Source organism: Gymnoscopelus microlampas, assembly GCF_963454915.1.
Source record: "Gymnoscopelus microlampas genome assembly, chromosome: 11".
NCBI classification, from domain to species: domain Eukaryota; kingdom Metazoa; phylum Chordata; class Actinopteri; order Myctophiformes; family Myctophidae; genus Gymnoscopelus; species Gymnoscopelus microlampas.
The window spans coordinates 3,389,944-3,406,182 of record NC_139948.1 but is presented as its reverse complement, the minus strand read 5'-3'; the positions used below and the strand labels follow the sequence as shown (position 1 = coordinate 3,406,182).

Below are 16,239 nucleotides of genomic sequence, written 5' to 3'. Positions count from 1 at the left end.
CACGCAATGGGAGAAGAAGCCGATCAGACTGCTTTGCTTGGCCCAGTGGATGGGAAATTTAGATTTAAAAAAACTCTTTGATGGAAGCGTGGATAAAAACATGGTTGTGTGCAGATTGTGCAACAAAGAATTTGCATGATCACCTCAATGCTAAACATGTTGCAGCTGAATCTCTTAATATATATTCCTATAATTGCTGCACATAATGGCAACACTTGCACTGATCTGTTGGTCTGTTTAGTACCACCTTGGTAACAGAAAAAATATATATTTTGTTGCTTAAACGTATTTATTCTCTCATTGATTCGCTCATATACCAAAATCTGTTATAATTGAAAAAATATAGTCACTAAACCAGTACAGAAGACACTGGTATATTTGAGCTCCAGCCAACATTCCATTATTCATCTATTTGATTTAATATGACTTAAAATAATGAGCCTCTACATGTTAAGATTTGTATAGAATCGATAGAATAGATTGATGATGTTTTACCATGTGGCACTCTGAGATTCCTTGTGAATGAAAAGTGCATTACAAATAAAATGTATTATTATTATTATTAGCCAGTATTATTAGCCAGTAGGAAGAGTTGGCACCTTTCCACAAAAAAACCCTTCCTGGATAAAAAGGATTTTAGTCTTAACCAGGGGTCATCAACATGTCCGTACACAGACAAACGTGTCTGTGGCAAAACTTGTCCATGTCTGACACATTTTGTATTTTGGTTATAATGTTTTTTTAAATTTGTTTGAATGAATTTGGTGACTCGTAAAGTGTCAGGATGACATGCTCATTAATATGTTGCAGGAGATTTGTTGTGTTGGTATCCGTACATGATTGCATCAGGTGAGGATGCAAGACAGACAGCTAGAAGTAAAGTTTGCTAATAGCTGCCTTAATTATTTCATTGTTCCACTGGCCTACCTGACATCATACCACCTACTGTATGCATGGTCTAAGATTTTCTCATCAACATCGAATACGTGTTCACCTTAACGGAAACAACAACTCTTGAAACTAACAAATGATTGGGGCAGTGTTTTGTTTATTAAGCTACTACTATTTTTCAACCACATCTAATGAGACAAGACATCAGTTGAATGAGTTTGGAAACAGACCTCATGAGACAAAAGACATAGTTTACAGCACATTATTTTTGATGGGAAAAATAATTGCAACAACTATGCAGTAAGTGAAGAAAGGGAGCTTGTGAAAGACACTTTCTGACACACCATAAATCATTTGACTAGAGCTTTCCAGCAGACAGAGAACTGAGAAAAAGGAACTGAAATCTCACATAATGTATTTGTGTACCATACATGGAATTGGATAGAGCTCTCTCTTCATTATGCTTCTGTAAGTATTTGTCACATCAGCAAGAACTGCACGTGATATATAAATAAACTAAGGAACTGAAATCTCAATCATTGACATATAAAAAATATCAAGTCAAGTGCAATCATCAGTATGTTAATCATAAATAATGTTTTTATTATTGTTTGATGTGCATTACGCTTTAAAAGAATGTATACATATTCAACTACTGACTCTTTACAATATTTAAATTAGGGATCTGTAATAAGATGAAAAGGCAGTGGCTAAATAGATCTCATGCCCAAAATGAAATCTAATCTGGTCAAATTATTAACCAGTTATTTTGTATGTCCGTGAAAAAAATAGAATATTGATCAAAATGTCCATCACAAAGCTTGCATGAACCTATTCAAAACGGGAAGATGTTGGGGGTCCTTGGCGCGAAAAAGTTGTGCGAACTACTGATTTGGAAGGCTTTTGTAGAATTGGCCTCAGGTCTTAATGGGTTAACATGTCATATTGTAGAAGTGGAGGATTTGTTCAGCCTTGGCACACTTGACTTGACGACCGTGGCATTCAGTACATTTTTTTTTGCTCGTGCCGCAAAGACGTTCTAAATAACCTTCTTTGTACTTGTTCCCTGCAGCGCCGGCCATCATGTCCGTGGGGGACCCAGCGTCGGACTCGGCGCCCTTCCTGTCGGACGAGAGCGACGCGGAGGGGGCGGAGCATGAGGAGCGGGAGGAGGAGGAGCCAGCCAGCGGCGTGACCAACGTGAGAGCGGCGCTCACCGTCAGCATCCTCTGTTACATCAACCTGCTCAACTACATGGACCGCTTCACCGTGGCAGGTACACCGTGATTACAGCCCGGCAGTGGTGGAAAGTAACTAAGTACATTTACTCAAGCACTGTACTTAAGTACAATTTTGAGGTACTTTTACTTTACTGGAGTATTTCCAATTTCCAATACTTTTGCTTCTACTCCACTACATCTCAGAGGCAAATATTGTACTTTTACTCCACTACAATTATTTGAGAACTTTAGTTACTAGTTACTTTGCAGATATAATGTATTACACTATAAAACATACATTAACCACTTTAGCCCTATTTTATACCTAGGCTATTTGAAAATAGCCGATCTACAAGCTTAAAACGCGATTGCGACACATTGTGAGCTTGTAGATTTGCTATATTCAAACATTTTAGCTAACGTCATTTCGCAATTCGCATCTGTTGTGGAGTTTCTGTGTTAATCCGTAACGGTTGAGGCAAACAGAGTCTGAGACACTTCATATTGTAAGATAGAATGTGTTAATACATGAGCATTAAAGTACTGTACATGAAACATTCAGGGTGGTGGTACTACAGTAGTTCTCTGGGGGAAGCAGGGAGACAGCCTAGTTATTTACAGAGATAAGAGAGGAACTTGCTTGTGTCACGAGACCACGCTGTACCCAAAACAGCTAGATAACTCCTATGCTATTCAGATAGCAGTCTGAACACACATAGTAGTAGTAGTAGGCCTAGTAGTAATAATGAATACATAATAATAATAATATATTTGTACCAGAATTTCTGTACATACTGTATTGTAATGCAGTGGTTCTCCGCTATTTTCTCCAAAAAATCCTCGTTCTAATATTATTCGACAATATTGCCAATGTTTGATCAGTTTTTATAGTATATGTTGGTGATTACTTTTGATGCTATAATGGTCTTTTTTCTTTCTTTTACATTTGTTTTTGTATTAAAAAGGTCTTAAAAGTCCTTAAAATTTTTTTTTTGGGGGGGGGGGCAGATAACAATTAAGCAACAAACACATCAGGGGGATGTAATCAATTAAGGGTCATCACACACCACAAATTGATCACTTTTAAAGATAACTACACAGATTAAAGTTCTCAGTCGCCACGTCATTTGAATTCCATAGAAGCCAGCATGTCTTCTATTGAAGCCAGAAATAGCCAACCTACAAGCTCACAACGCGTCACAGTGTGTGAGCTTGTAGATTGGCTATTTTTGGGTTATTAGTTATTTTGAATGTGTGAATGTGTCAGACTAGCAAGAATACATGTTCAGAAGCATCTGCCATATAAAAGCATGTTAAAGCCTCAGTCTGCAATTTATTCAACTGGTTGGCTGTATGTAGAACAGCAAGAACATGGGTTTAGAATTAAACAGCTAGAGCTAATTTACAGCTACATAATGATTTGAGCATCTACACTGACTGATGAACCATAACGTTCTGTAAAACGTTATGGTATAAACATGCAACACGCAAATAGGCTCTATGCACAGCAGCCATATTGGACAGAAATTGGGCCCCTTCCTTTCTTCCTTCACAGGTGTTACCAATGACACTAATGAAGGCTCTGTTCCACTAGGCTACACGTATATGGATCTTTTTGTAAACGGACATTTTTAGTCCTCCGTTCTAAAAAGAACCCCTGTCCACATGACAAAGATAAATACAAATCCCTGTCCACACGTAAACGCAGAAACGCATTGATCAGCTGCAAGTTTCAATGTTATATCAGATTTTATATTTACATTTATTTTATATATAAATACAACTACATTTGTAATCACATGTTACGGCCCAATACTGCAATAGCTGCATTATTTTAATAGCATACGTGAACAGCATACGTGAACATAAACGAAAACATCATTATTAGGGCGCAGCTGCAGCGCAAACAGTAGCCATGGTTCACATGACCGGTGTCGAGTCCCTGGTTTATAGTGGTGTTCAATTTTTTTTTACATTGCCAACTCTCACATGTACATAAACGTTCAGATCTCAAATATGAAGTGCTTACCCCCGAGCCACGGATGTTACAAGGCGATCCGGACCGCGATAAGTGCCCGTATCTCCCGTATATTGTTCAATAAAAAGTATTTTAATCCGATCGCTGGCCATTTTCTTTTTCTTTGAAATGGCCGGCGATCGGATTAAAATGCTTTTTATTGAACAATACGGGAGATATGGGTACTTATCGCGGACCGGATCGCCTTGTAACGTCCGTGGCTCAGGGGTAAGCACTTTATATTTGAAATCTGAACGTTTATGTACATGTGAGAGTTGGCATTGTAAAAAACACACCTATAAACCAGGGACTCTCGGCACGACTGTCATGGTACTGTATGACAGTCATGTTTCAGGGCTACGCAAACAGATGAGTTTTACTTCATCAATTCATTCCATGAGCAGCCGGAACGGTCGTCCTCGTCCCAAAACTCCCCGCCCCACGCACCTTTTGAGCGGGCCACCAGCGGCCGCTCCATGGTCGCTGGATTTTGACCCGGGGCGATTGTGTTTTAGGACGACAGACCCCGCAGTCAACCCGGGTGCGTGTGTGCTACTCGGCGCAGAGAAAGAGGGTTTTCTTCACACAGTGAATGAGCTACTTTTCCCACCACTGTCTTATTATTAATTATGACATTATTTTGCCATAAATGAGCGTGCCTTGTTTCATAAACTGTAAGCGTTGCTCTCTCTCTCTCTCTTCATTTATTATTATAATGACCATGAGCGGTCCGGTGTTTATGTATTATTATATTATTTGTTATTATAATGATCATGTGCGAATGCGCGATGACGTCATCGTTTCTCAAAATTTCCGGATTACATGTCCACACAGATCCACTGAAACGCATGTTTTGGAAAACCTTCACTTATTTATCCGTTTACAAAAATATCCGTTTTAGCGGCCAAAAATACCGTTTGCGTGTGGCTGAAAGGCACAAACGCACCCAAAAATGTGCGTTTAGAAAAAGATCCATGTACGTGTAGCCTAGGCCTTAGTGTAGCACAGTGGTTCTCAAACTTTTTAATTTCAAGGACCCCCATAACTCTGAGAGAGCACAAATGGAACCAAATGGACCCTACCGGGTCCATTTGGTTCCATTTGTACACTCTCAGAGTTACACCCTCTCAAGGAACCATGAGGGTCCCTGGACCACACTTTGAGACCCACTAGTATTTCTAGTGAGGCAACATGCACAATATCAGCACCCTGACTCTGTTTGACCAGAATGGAACAGAGCCTTCATTAGTATCATTGGTAACACCTGTGAAGGAAGTCAGAGGAGGCCCAATTTTTCTCCAAAATGGCTGCTGTGCATAGAGCCTATTCTCCTCTCGCCTTGTGCAGGATTTTGATTGGCTGTCAGTGTTTCTATCGTTCATCAAACCCCTCTGAGAGTTATCCCAACGATATCGCTCGCCACTCTCGTCGTTATAGTTGTGATGTGGACAACCATCTATTTGAGTTAGATCCATTTTTAAAAATGATTATTCACAGTTATCATTATAGTTATTGTTCTCGGTGTGGACGGCCTTTTGTCTAAGTACTGTATACAATTTAATCAATTCTCTGTCTCCTCTATGTCCCTTTCACCCTCCCCAGGCGTTCTTCCAGACATTGAGCAGTATTTCCAGATTAACGACGAGAAGTCTGGCTTGCTCCAAACAGGTGTGACATGCATAATCCCATTCATTTCGGACATGGCAACCGGCTTTGCTGAACATTTGTAATCATTTTGTTTAAAATCCTCACGCATGCGTGGTTTTAGTCATTCTCATACATGTGTTCCCACAGTGTTCATCTGCAGCTACATGTTCCTGGCCCCGTTGTTCGGCTACCTGGGTGACCGGTACAACAGGAAGGTCATCATGAGCGTGGGCATCACCATGTGGTCGCTGGTGACCCTGGCCAGCTCCTACACACCCAGAGAGGTGAGTGGGAGCGCCGCCTCCAAAACTGTTGAGGCCGGCCATCATTTTTTGGTGTTTTTTTTAAATCCCTTTTTCTCTCCAATTTAGTCCCCATCAGTGGTGTAAAGTAACTAAGTACATTTACTCAAGTACTGTACTTAAGTAAAATGTTGAGTTTTTTTTTTACTTCACTGGTACTTTTACTTCAACTCCATTACATCTCAGAGGTAAATATTGGGCTTTTACTCCACTACACATATTTGAAAACTTTAGTTACTAGTTACTTTGTAGGTTTTGATTATTATGTCCTAACCCATAACCTCACTCTAACCTAGCTGCTGTGTAATTGTCAATATTGTAATGTTATATTGGTCAGCCATAGTGCTCAGACAGTCATCATACGTGTGTGTGTGTGTGTGTGTGTGTGCGTGCGTGCGTGCGTGCGTGCGTGCGTGCGTGCGTGCGTGCGTGCGTGCGTGTGTGCGCGCCTGCGCGCGTGCACGCGCGCGTGTGTGTGTTTCCAGTTCAGAACATGTCTGTAGGTTGGCTACAGAAGGCTTCCAACAACTTGGGATGCCAAAAAAAGCAGCCAAACGTCTTGCAAAATTCTGTGCTGTCTCTTCTATTAATAATAATTAATAATAAGTGGGACAGCGTGACGTCACAGCACAGCTGTGCCATATATGGTCTAATCAGGTGCGGACTGCAGTGCGGAGTGATTTATTAATGTGATTAGGCCCGTGCTATCATGCTGGTTTGAAGCACGGCTAGATAGCTATTTCAACCAATCAGATTGCTTGGTCGGAACTACCTGTTGTATAATAATACTTACACCCCTGAGCGGTGTTGGTGTATTTGTCCGGGATTTGCTGGCTGTACCTTTTCACAGCACCTTGTAATATGTGTGTCTCTCTACTTACCTACTTACCTACCTACGTTGACATAAATAAATCATTAATAATGTTTGTGTGTGTTTTCTCTCAGCATTTCTGGGCCCTGCTGGTGACACGAGGTCTGGTGGGAGTGGGCGAGGCCAGCTACTCCACCATCGCTCCCACCGTCATCGCTGACCTCTACGTCAAGGAGAAGAGGACGCGCATGCTGTCCATCTTCTATTTCGCCATTCCAGTCGGCAGGTGAGACTCACCGATAGCCCCCGTTTGACGGCCAATGCGCTACAAAATACCTGATCTACAAGCTACACACAACGTGTCGCAGCGAGACTATTATTAGAAAACTTTAGTTTCTAGTTACTTTGTAGATTTTGATTATTATTACATTATTACGGGTCCATTTGGTTCCATTTGTACACTCTCAGAGTTACACACCTTTTAAAATGCACAATATCAGCACCCTGACTCTGTATGACCAGAATGAAACAGAGCCTTCATTAGTATCATTGGTAACACCTGTGAAGGAAGTAAGAAGAGGCCCAATTTCTCTCCAAAATGGCTGCTGTGCATAGAGCCAATTCAAAGTGTGTGCGTGAGCACAAACTAACACAAACACACACTCAGACACAAAAGTCAATACTCCATTGTGTACAGATGTTTGTATAATGTACTTTATCATCAACCAGACTTATCAGTTACATTGCTAAAGAAGCTCTTCATCAACACAATGTGTGCACACATGAAGATAACAACTTTCTGCAGGTGGAGGTCGTACTGTATGTCACCATCTAGATCATTGGTTCTCAAAGTGGGGTCCGGGACCCCAAGGGGTCCTTGGGGGTGATTCCAGGGGGTCCCCAGAAAAATGTGTTAATATAGCATCACAATACTTTTAACCTTTTATACTTTGGCTATTCAAAAATAGCAGATATACAAGCTCATAGCGCGGCACCGAGTGCCGCGCTATGAGCTTGTAGATCTGCTTTTTTTTTTTTTTAATCATGAAAATTTGTGCAAACCTTTTGAATATATATGCATATGTATTTTTAAACGAACATTTGTAACTCAAATCTTTGCTTCTGGGGGGTCCCTGGAACAAAATATCTGAGATGGGGGTCTGTGGCCAAATACATATAATTGTGGGTGGTCCTTGGCATGAAAAAAGGTTTGAGAACCAGTGATCTAGGAGAAATTTAGAGCTTGTTTGTGTCACTCTGCAGGATCACATCTTTTTTTTCTTTTTTCCACAGCGGTCTCGGTTACATCGTGGGGTCAAAGATGGACGACCTCTCCGGGGACTGGCACTGGGCCTTGAGGGTAGGTTCATACAGTTCTCAGCAAACATTCCTAGTATAGAAGCAAACTGGGGAAAAAGGACTTCTTTTGCAGTTCAGTGTGCATTATTGTACCTTGTTCGCCTTTGTCATGTGAACGGTCACTCTGTTTCCACACACTCTAGTTAACCCCCTATTCTGGGGGGCGAACATTCTGCGAAAATAGCCGATCTATAAGCCCACAACGTGTCGCAAGAGATTCGGTGTTGATTAACCACTCAACCCAGCGTTATACTTTGTTGTGCAATGGAGGCGTGCACAAATGGTGAAAACTGTTGATCTACAAGCTCACACGTGTGAGCTTGTAGATCTGCTATTTTCACTATGTAAAAAAACAAACAAACATTAAAGTATTAATGGTCTTAACAAGTCAGTTTGGTGTGTCAAGGCCTTTTAATAAACCCGGGATGCAGAGTCCGGGGTTTTAACATTATTTTGAAAAACAAGCTTTTAAACTTTTAACAAAATCAGGGCTGTTGGAAAAGGTTCCTGTTTGATGTAGATTTTAATTGTAATGATTTTGTAAAGGTTGTTTTTGTTTGAATTGATTTGTGTTGTCTGTTATTACGATACAATGGGTTTATCTATTGTAGTTTTTACGTCGAGGACCACAATGGAAAAAGTCCTAGACCTAGCCTTTATTGTATATTAAAAATGCTTGCTTAAAAATATATATATATCCAACGACTGGCAGAAAGTGTCAAGATTTTTCAAAAAATAGCAGATCTACCAGCTCATGAGCTTGTAGATCTACTATTTTTGAATAGCCAAAGAAATCGAAAAAATGACACGGATGCATTCCCGGTCCTAATGTGTTCAGGCAGCGTAACAGTCTGTTGTCATGTGGTGTGGGTTTTCCCTCAGGTGACTCCGGCCCTGGGACTGGTCGCAGTGTTCCTGCTGATGCTGGTGGTCAAGGAGCCAAAGAGAGGCGCCGTGGAGGCCCGCCCCGAGCACCAGCTGCACAGGACCAGCTGGACGGCCGACGTCAAGGCCCTCGTCAGGAAGTAGGTTCCTCTAAACCGCTCGTGTTTCTTTCTACTGGGGGGTAGATTGTATGGGGTCCATCCCTATGCTCCCCCGGGTTCTACTGTATGTTCCCCGCTTACCAAAAGGGTTGGGGTTAGAGCCAGAGGTGGAAAAAGTACTCAAATGTTAGTATCAATACTGCAATGCAGAAATACTTTGTTACAAGTAAAAGTCCCGTAATTTAAATGTACTTGAAGGTAGGGTAAATGATTTGCTTTTGTTAAAATAAGTGTTAAATAGCTCTATATTCTGTTAGTACTCATTGCTATAGAGTGTTCGTTCAGTAAAAAGGAGTCTCCCATGTCTCTCCAGCTCTTTATTAAACAGAAAATACATTTTCAGTGCTCTCTCCTGATTGGCTTAAACTTTGTCACCTACCTGAACATGTACTATATTCTGTTTACTAAAGAGCTGGAGAGACCCCTGTGACCGAACAAACACTCTGTAGCAATGATTACTATCAGAATATAGTACTGTAAGTAAAAGTACTCGTTATGCAGAATGTCCCGTTTCACAAGTTATCATGTCTAAAATGTATAAAAATGTTTTGAAAATAGCAAAAATCTACAAGCTTACAACGCGTAGCATCGCGACACATCGTTCGATTTAAAAAAAGTTATATTCAAAGATTTTGCACGAATCTAAAATTGACTGATGCGTTCCCGGATTGAATGGGATAGTATTGCGGTCTCACTATGCTGCATGTTGTGACACCCCCTATGAGAGTTGTTCTGTAGATCATAATGCTAAAGCCATTGTCCGTGTCACCGTTGCAGCCGCAGCTTCGTGCTCTCCACCTTCGGCTGCACGGCGGTGGCCTTCGTGACGGGCTCTCTGGCCCTGTGGGCCCCGACCTTCCTCTTCAGGGCCGCCGTCTTCAACGGGGAGAAGGCCCCCTGCGTCCAGGGTCCCTGTGACACCTCAGACAGGTAATCATGTCCAATGTATTTGCATTAAAAAGGTAACATAAGTATAACTAAATGCATTTGAATTTAAATAAAAATGTAACTTTTCAGGATTCCAATTAAAAAATAGCAAAAATAGCACATGGACAAATGACATCATCAAATTGCGACAGACAAGCTGCTGCAGGAGTAGTGTGTGTGTGTGTGTGTGTGTGTGTGTGTGTGTGTGTGTGTGTGTGTGTGTGTGTGTGTGTGTGTGTGTGTGTGTGTGTGTGTGTGTGTGTTTGTGTTTGTGTGTGTGGGGGGGCACACAGTGCTGCGTGCTCTCATTCACTCAGCTGGCAGTTGAAGACTAACGTGTGTTGTTGTTGCGACCAAGGAAGCTTTTTGGTTGCGACCTCAGCGCTGCTGAATGCGTGTAGCTCCGCTCGTTAATTAATTTGCTCCAGGTGTGTAAGCCCAGAAGCTCGTTAAAGTGGGCATTTGGCAAAAAGGATACTGGAGAAACTTTTCAATAGCAGACTAGGTTATTTTTTGGGAAATATTTAATGTAGCCTACTTTCAGAGAGTCAATATGGTTTTAGAACTAACAGATCAATGTCTCAGGCATTGATGGAATCCATTGAAAGAATCACAGACGCAATTGATAATCAACAATATGCAATTGGAATATTCATTTACCTAAAAAATCTATCACAACATATCAATAAACAAAGTGGAGAGAATTGGTATAAGAGGCATTGCAATAGACTGGATTAAAAGTTATTTGGACAGGCGTCAACAGTTTATGAAGCTGGCCAATTACTCAGTCTCAGTATTAAGGCCCAAACTTCGATCAATCAATGATATTTGTCAAGTTTCTAAGCTGCTGTCACTGGTACTTTTTGCAGTTGACACAAATGTTTTTTGCTCTGGGGATTATCCAGATAATAATATAAAATATTTTGGAATAAACAGGCATTGCTTTTTCAAAGTCAGTTGTTTTTCAGAATAAACGTTTTTTTTACAGATCATATTGACATTGGTAATATCGGTTATCGGCCATAACAGCAATTCATTATATAGGATATCGATATCCAAAATGTCTCATCGGTGCATCCCAAATTTAAGGTGTTTTAAAATGTATAATTAATAATTTATAATTGGCATATTTTGCTTATTAGCTAGGGATCCTTTAAAGGAATATTTCACCCCAAAAATGAAGCCTTGAATTCATGGAGATATTTGCGGTGTCCGCCGCTGTAGGAGACCAATTCAAAACCATATCAAAGAATAATATAAACTTTCACCGTGTTAATCACTGATGAGCCTATAGGCCTACTGATGATCCAGGTTCAAAACAAAATGTTTAAATATATATTTTTTTTCTTCGTGTTGTCATTTCAGCCTGTACTTCGGCATCATCACGGTCGTGTCGGGCGTGCTGGGCGTGTGGAGCGGCGTGGAGCTGAGCCGGTGGCTGAGGATCCGGACGCCGCGGGCCGACCCCCTGGTCTGTGCCGCGGGCCTGCTGCTCTCCGCCCCCTTCCTCTACCTGGCCGTCGTGTTCGCGCAGGCCAGCACCATCGCCACATACGTGAGTGTTCCTCCCACAACCGTTAACATGGTTTTACTTGGCTGTAGCTATACCTTTTCCCAACGGTGCACCAGTAACAAAGTACATTTACTCGAGTACCGCAGTTATAGGGATATTTCACTTTCAAAACATGTTTGGGGTCATGTTAACGTCTACTCTGGCTTTTGTGAGCACCCCAGACATGTTTTAAGTTGCTTGATTCAGTATTTAGATATTTGATATTCAACAGACCCTTGCTTCCTATACAAACCCATTGTAACTTCAAAGAAAATATATTTTCTTTAAAAAAAAACGGTTTTGGGCTTAGGTTTTCACCTGACAGCGACAATTTACTGAGAAATGCCAGGGTCGTCTCCAGCACATGCTTTCAATGTAGCAGCTACTAAACGAGACTGATTAGCACACACACACACACACACACACACACAGCCAACACTGGCTTCATTTCAATGACAGGATTTTAGCTCATTAACCACTGGAACGCTAGCTTGATGTGAGCTAGTACTGTAGGTCCGCTATTTTCGCCCTGCAATGGTGTCTGTGTTGAAGGGGTATTTCACTTTAAAACATGCGTGTCTGGGGTCATTTTAACGTCTTCTCTGGCTGTCGTGTTGCACCTCAGACAGTTTTTAAGTTGCTTGATTCAATATTTAAGATATTTGATATTCATTACATCAGACACGCCCCCTTCCTATACAAAGCCATTGAAAGTCAAACTCCATTGTAACCATGTTAGATTCATTGAAAACACACGTCCTTGGTTCGAGTGCAGTGATATTGTCCTTCCAATGCACAAGGGGGGCTGTGTTTTTTCTATTACTTTTTTTCTCTCAAAAATTAAAAGATAACATGTGAAATATGTAATAAAAAATATAAATATAATTGGGGGAAACAAACACAGCCTCCTCGTGCATTAGAAGGACAATTATCAGTCACCAGAAGCAGGCACGTGTGCTTTCAAAGAGTATAACATTATGGTTAAAATGGAGTTTGTTACAATGTGTTTATATAGGAAGGCGGGTGTGTCTGATAAAATGAATATCAAATATCAAAATATTAAATTGTGCAACTCAAAAGCTGTCTGGGATATACACAAAAGCCAGAGAAGACTTTAAAAGAAGTATTTTTAAGCGAAATACCCCTTGTGAGTGTTGTGAATGTAGCCCAGATGATATGGTCTTAAGCAGACTATTCACCTGTTTCCTAGGCTGTGTGTTTTCCACTTCCTGTCGATTTCATTGGATATCATTGGTCATCTGACCAATTTCATTGGATCAAATCGACAGGAAGTGGAAAACACACAGCCTAGGAAACAGGTGAATAGGCTCTCTTTAACATTTGAGGTTGCCATGTCCCTGTAAACCCTTATTAAATATAATAATTATAATAATGGCAAGTGATTGATTGATTGAATACTTTATTAACAGTTTGCAAAAAAAGCACATGAAGTACAGTTTAATACAAATACAATGCTAAAAGGGTTGAACCCAAGAAAGCACTATTGTTTCCATTGGGGTCCTGTGTATTGTATAGTATGTTTTATTCATTCACTTCAAGTCTTAATGCTGCAACCCATAACTTGTTTTAGTGAATGAAAGGTTATTTTAACCAAATAGGCTCTATGCACAGCAACCATATTGGGAATGAATTGGGCCCCTTCCTTGCTTCCTTCACAGGTGTTACCAATGATACTAATTAAGGCTCTGTTCCATTTAGTGTGGCACAGTGGTTGTCTTATTTTCAAGGACCCCCATAACTCTGAGAGTGTACAAATGGAACCAAATGGACCCGTAAGGGTAAAGGAAGTAAGGAAGGGGCCCAATTCATTCCCAATATGGCTGCTGTGCATAGAGCCTATTGTATGGTTGAGAATGTTAATGTAATATATGTAGCTGGTCTCCCTACTAGTCATTCTTTCAGATCATGTGGTCGGGTATGACACCTACTGGTTGACGAGGGGTACTGCATACAACTCAACTTTTTGTTTTTTTGTCCGTTCAGGTGTTCATCTTCCTGGGAGAGACCTTCCTGTGCATGAACTGGGCCATCGTAGCAGACATACTCCTGGTCAGTTGTCACTGATAGCACTCATGTCACCGTCATTTACACTGGATTCAGTGCCAAGTCCACGGCACAGCACCACTGCAAACACACACGCACGCATGCGCGCGCACACACACACACACACACACACACACACACACACACACACACACACACACACACACACACACACACACACACACACACACACACACACACACGCGTAGGGATGAGACCATTATGAAAATGTCATGACTTTTGACAAGGCCAGAATAACTGCTATTAACAACATTATCGCGATAATCAAATTATACTTTCTGTTGAAAAGCCACTTGCATCCCTGTTCTGGGGGGAACATAAATGAAAAAATGGCAGATCTACAAGCTCACGTCACGCTTGCAAGCTCAAGCTTGTAGATTTGCTATTTTTGGCAACAGTACGTGGTGTTGGTTCAGAGAGTGTGTGTTCAGTCCTAACAGGGTGTGTGTTGTCCCTCTGTGTTGACAGTACGTGGTGGTCCCTACGCGTCGCTCCACGGCCGAGGCCTTCCAGATCGTTCTGATGCACCTGCTGGGAGATGCGGGCAGTCCTTACCTCATAGGAGTGGTACGTTGTAAAACACACACACACACACGCACGCACACACACACACACACACACACACACACACACACACACACACACACACACAGTCTCCTTCTTCAGAATAAGAAGGCACTTGAATTAATTAATGAATAATCCATAGTAAATCAATTAATACAATTACATTGTAATGGCAGAGAGGACACTGCAGGAGTTAATTTAGTTGATTTTGGAGAAAAGATAAAGAGCAGTAAGCTCTGTAAAAGTGAATTCCACAGGCAAGCCGAATATAATATTGACACTATAGGCCTGTTATCTGTATTCCTACTATACACACACGCAAACAATGTTCTATCAACCAAAGCCAAATCACTTTACTGTTATTTACTGGTATATAAGATAAGAAATGTCCAGATGTGAAATACTCATCTGGACATTTCTTCTTACTCTGGAACTGAACTCGGGTCTGTGTCGAACTGTGGTTTCCATTGGGAAACCTATCTTTCAAATTGATGAATATGATGAGGTGATAAATGGTCATATTATCTTCTATCATGTTGAAGAGGAGGGCTGAGGGCGGACCAAACGGGCCAACATCCTGTAATGAACATTGTATTGAACGGGTGCTGTTTGTTCCTTTTTTCTTGACGATGGGTTCCCAGATTGCATACTCTGAGACTCACAAAGCCCTCTCTGCTCATTGTATTCAGAGGCGTCATGTCCAAATAAAGTGCCATGGCCTCAGGCGCTTGGACGTTTTCTCTAAGGAGTTGCACTTGCAAAACTCTGATGAATGGAAGTCTGTTTGATTGTTATATGCTGCTACTTGTCTTTTCGTTTTCGTTGTGGTGGCTATCGCTCAACTTTTTTGAACACTTTGAATAGTTTTTTGGCCGTGTAGTAAGTGATGTTTGCAACATGTCATCTCTCTGGTATCCAAAAAACAGTTCATTTTAGGTACATGACATTATGCAGAGTGTGAATGCATTTGTCACACAATACCAGTTACCGCAGTCGCGCATGGTGACATCGCCATGAAGGTACATTTTTGTGCAGCCTTAATGTAGATCCACTATTTTTGGTGAGCGACGGCATCCGTACGACTGTGTGTAAACCAAGCACTGGTGAGTAAACATGTCTGTGTGTTTCAGGTGTCAGACTCCATGAGGAAGACGAAGCCGGACTCGTACCTGTGGCAGTTCCGCTCGCTGCAATTCTCCCTGCTCCTCTGCTCCTTCGTGGCGGTGGCGAGCGGGGCTTTCTTCCTGGCCACCGCCCTCTTCATCGAGAAGGACCGCCACCGCGCCGAGAACTACAACCCCTCAGGTGTAAACGCACGCTGAGATCAGGTACAGGATTACTACGCTCTCGGTGTCTGGGAATCCCCCTCCCTCCCCCTCAAAATTGTAACGCATCTATGTCATTTTTTATTTCTTTGGTCATTCAAAAATAGCAGATCTACAAGCTCTACAAGCTAAATTGTATTTTTCAATGAAATGATTAAGTCTTTGTTCAAATATTTCTTCCAAAATCTTCGAAGATTGTGGAAGTAAAGAAACTGGTCTATAATTAGAGAATAAATGTCTCCATTTTTGAAAATAGGAATGACTTTGGCTACCTTCATATTATTTGGAAATATACCTGTCAGAAAAGACTGATTACAAATATGTGTCAAAGGTTTAGCAATATATTCAATTATTTAACTATGTCAATTTCATTATAATAAATAGACTGTTTGTTCTTAAATTCATTAACAATGTCAATAACTTCCTTTTCATTTACTCTATTTAAAAGCATGGAGTGTTCATTTCTATACCTGTTGTCATCATCCATACCTCC

The 16,239-nt window shown here is 41.2% G+C and overlaps 1 protein-coding gene across 1 annotated transcript; it reads left to right on the top strand.

The window, feature by feature from the left end:
* The first annotated feature begins 1,927 nt into the window (after positions 1-1,927).
* Positions 1,928-15,826, top strand: LOC311055924 (protein spinster homolog 1-like). Its single transcript, XM_084072195.1, has 11 exons — positions 1,928-2,167; positions 5,731-5,796; positions 5,923-6,059; positions 7,023-7,174; positions 8,182-8,248; positions 9,130-9,272; positions 10,071-10,223; positions 11,586-11,775; positions 13,777-13,842; positions 14,326-14,424; positions 15,552-15,826. The coding sequence occupies exons 1-11, from the start codon at positions 1,975-1,977 to the stop codon at positions 15,741-15,743; spliced, it is 1,458 nt and encodes a 485-aa protein (XP_083928321.1). The 5' UTR covers positions 1,928-1,974; the 3' UTR covers positions 15,744-15,826.
* The last annotated feature ends 413 nt before the right edge of the window (positions 15,827-16,239 follow it).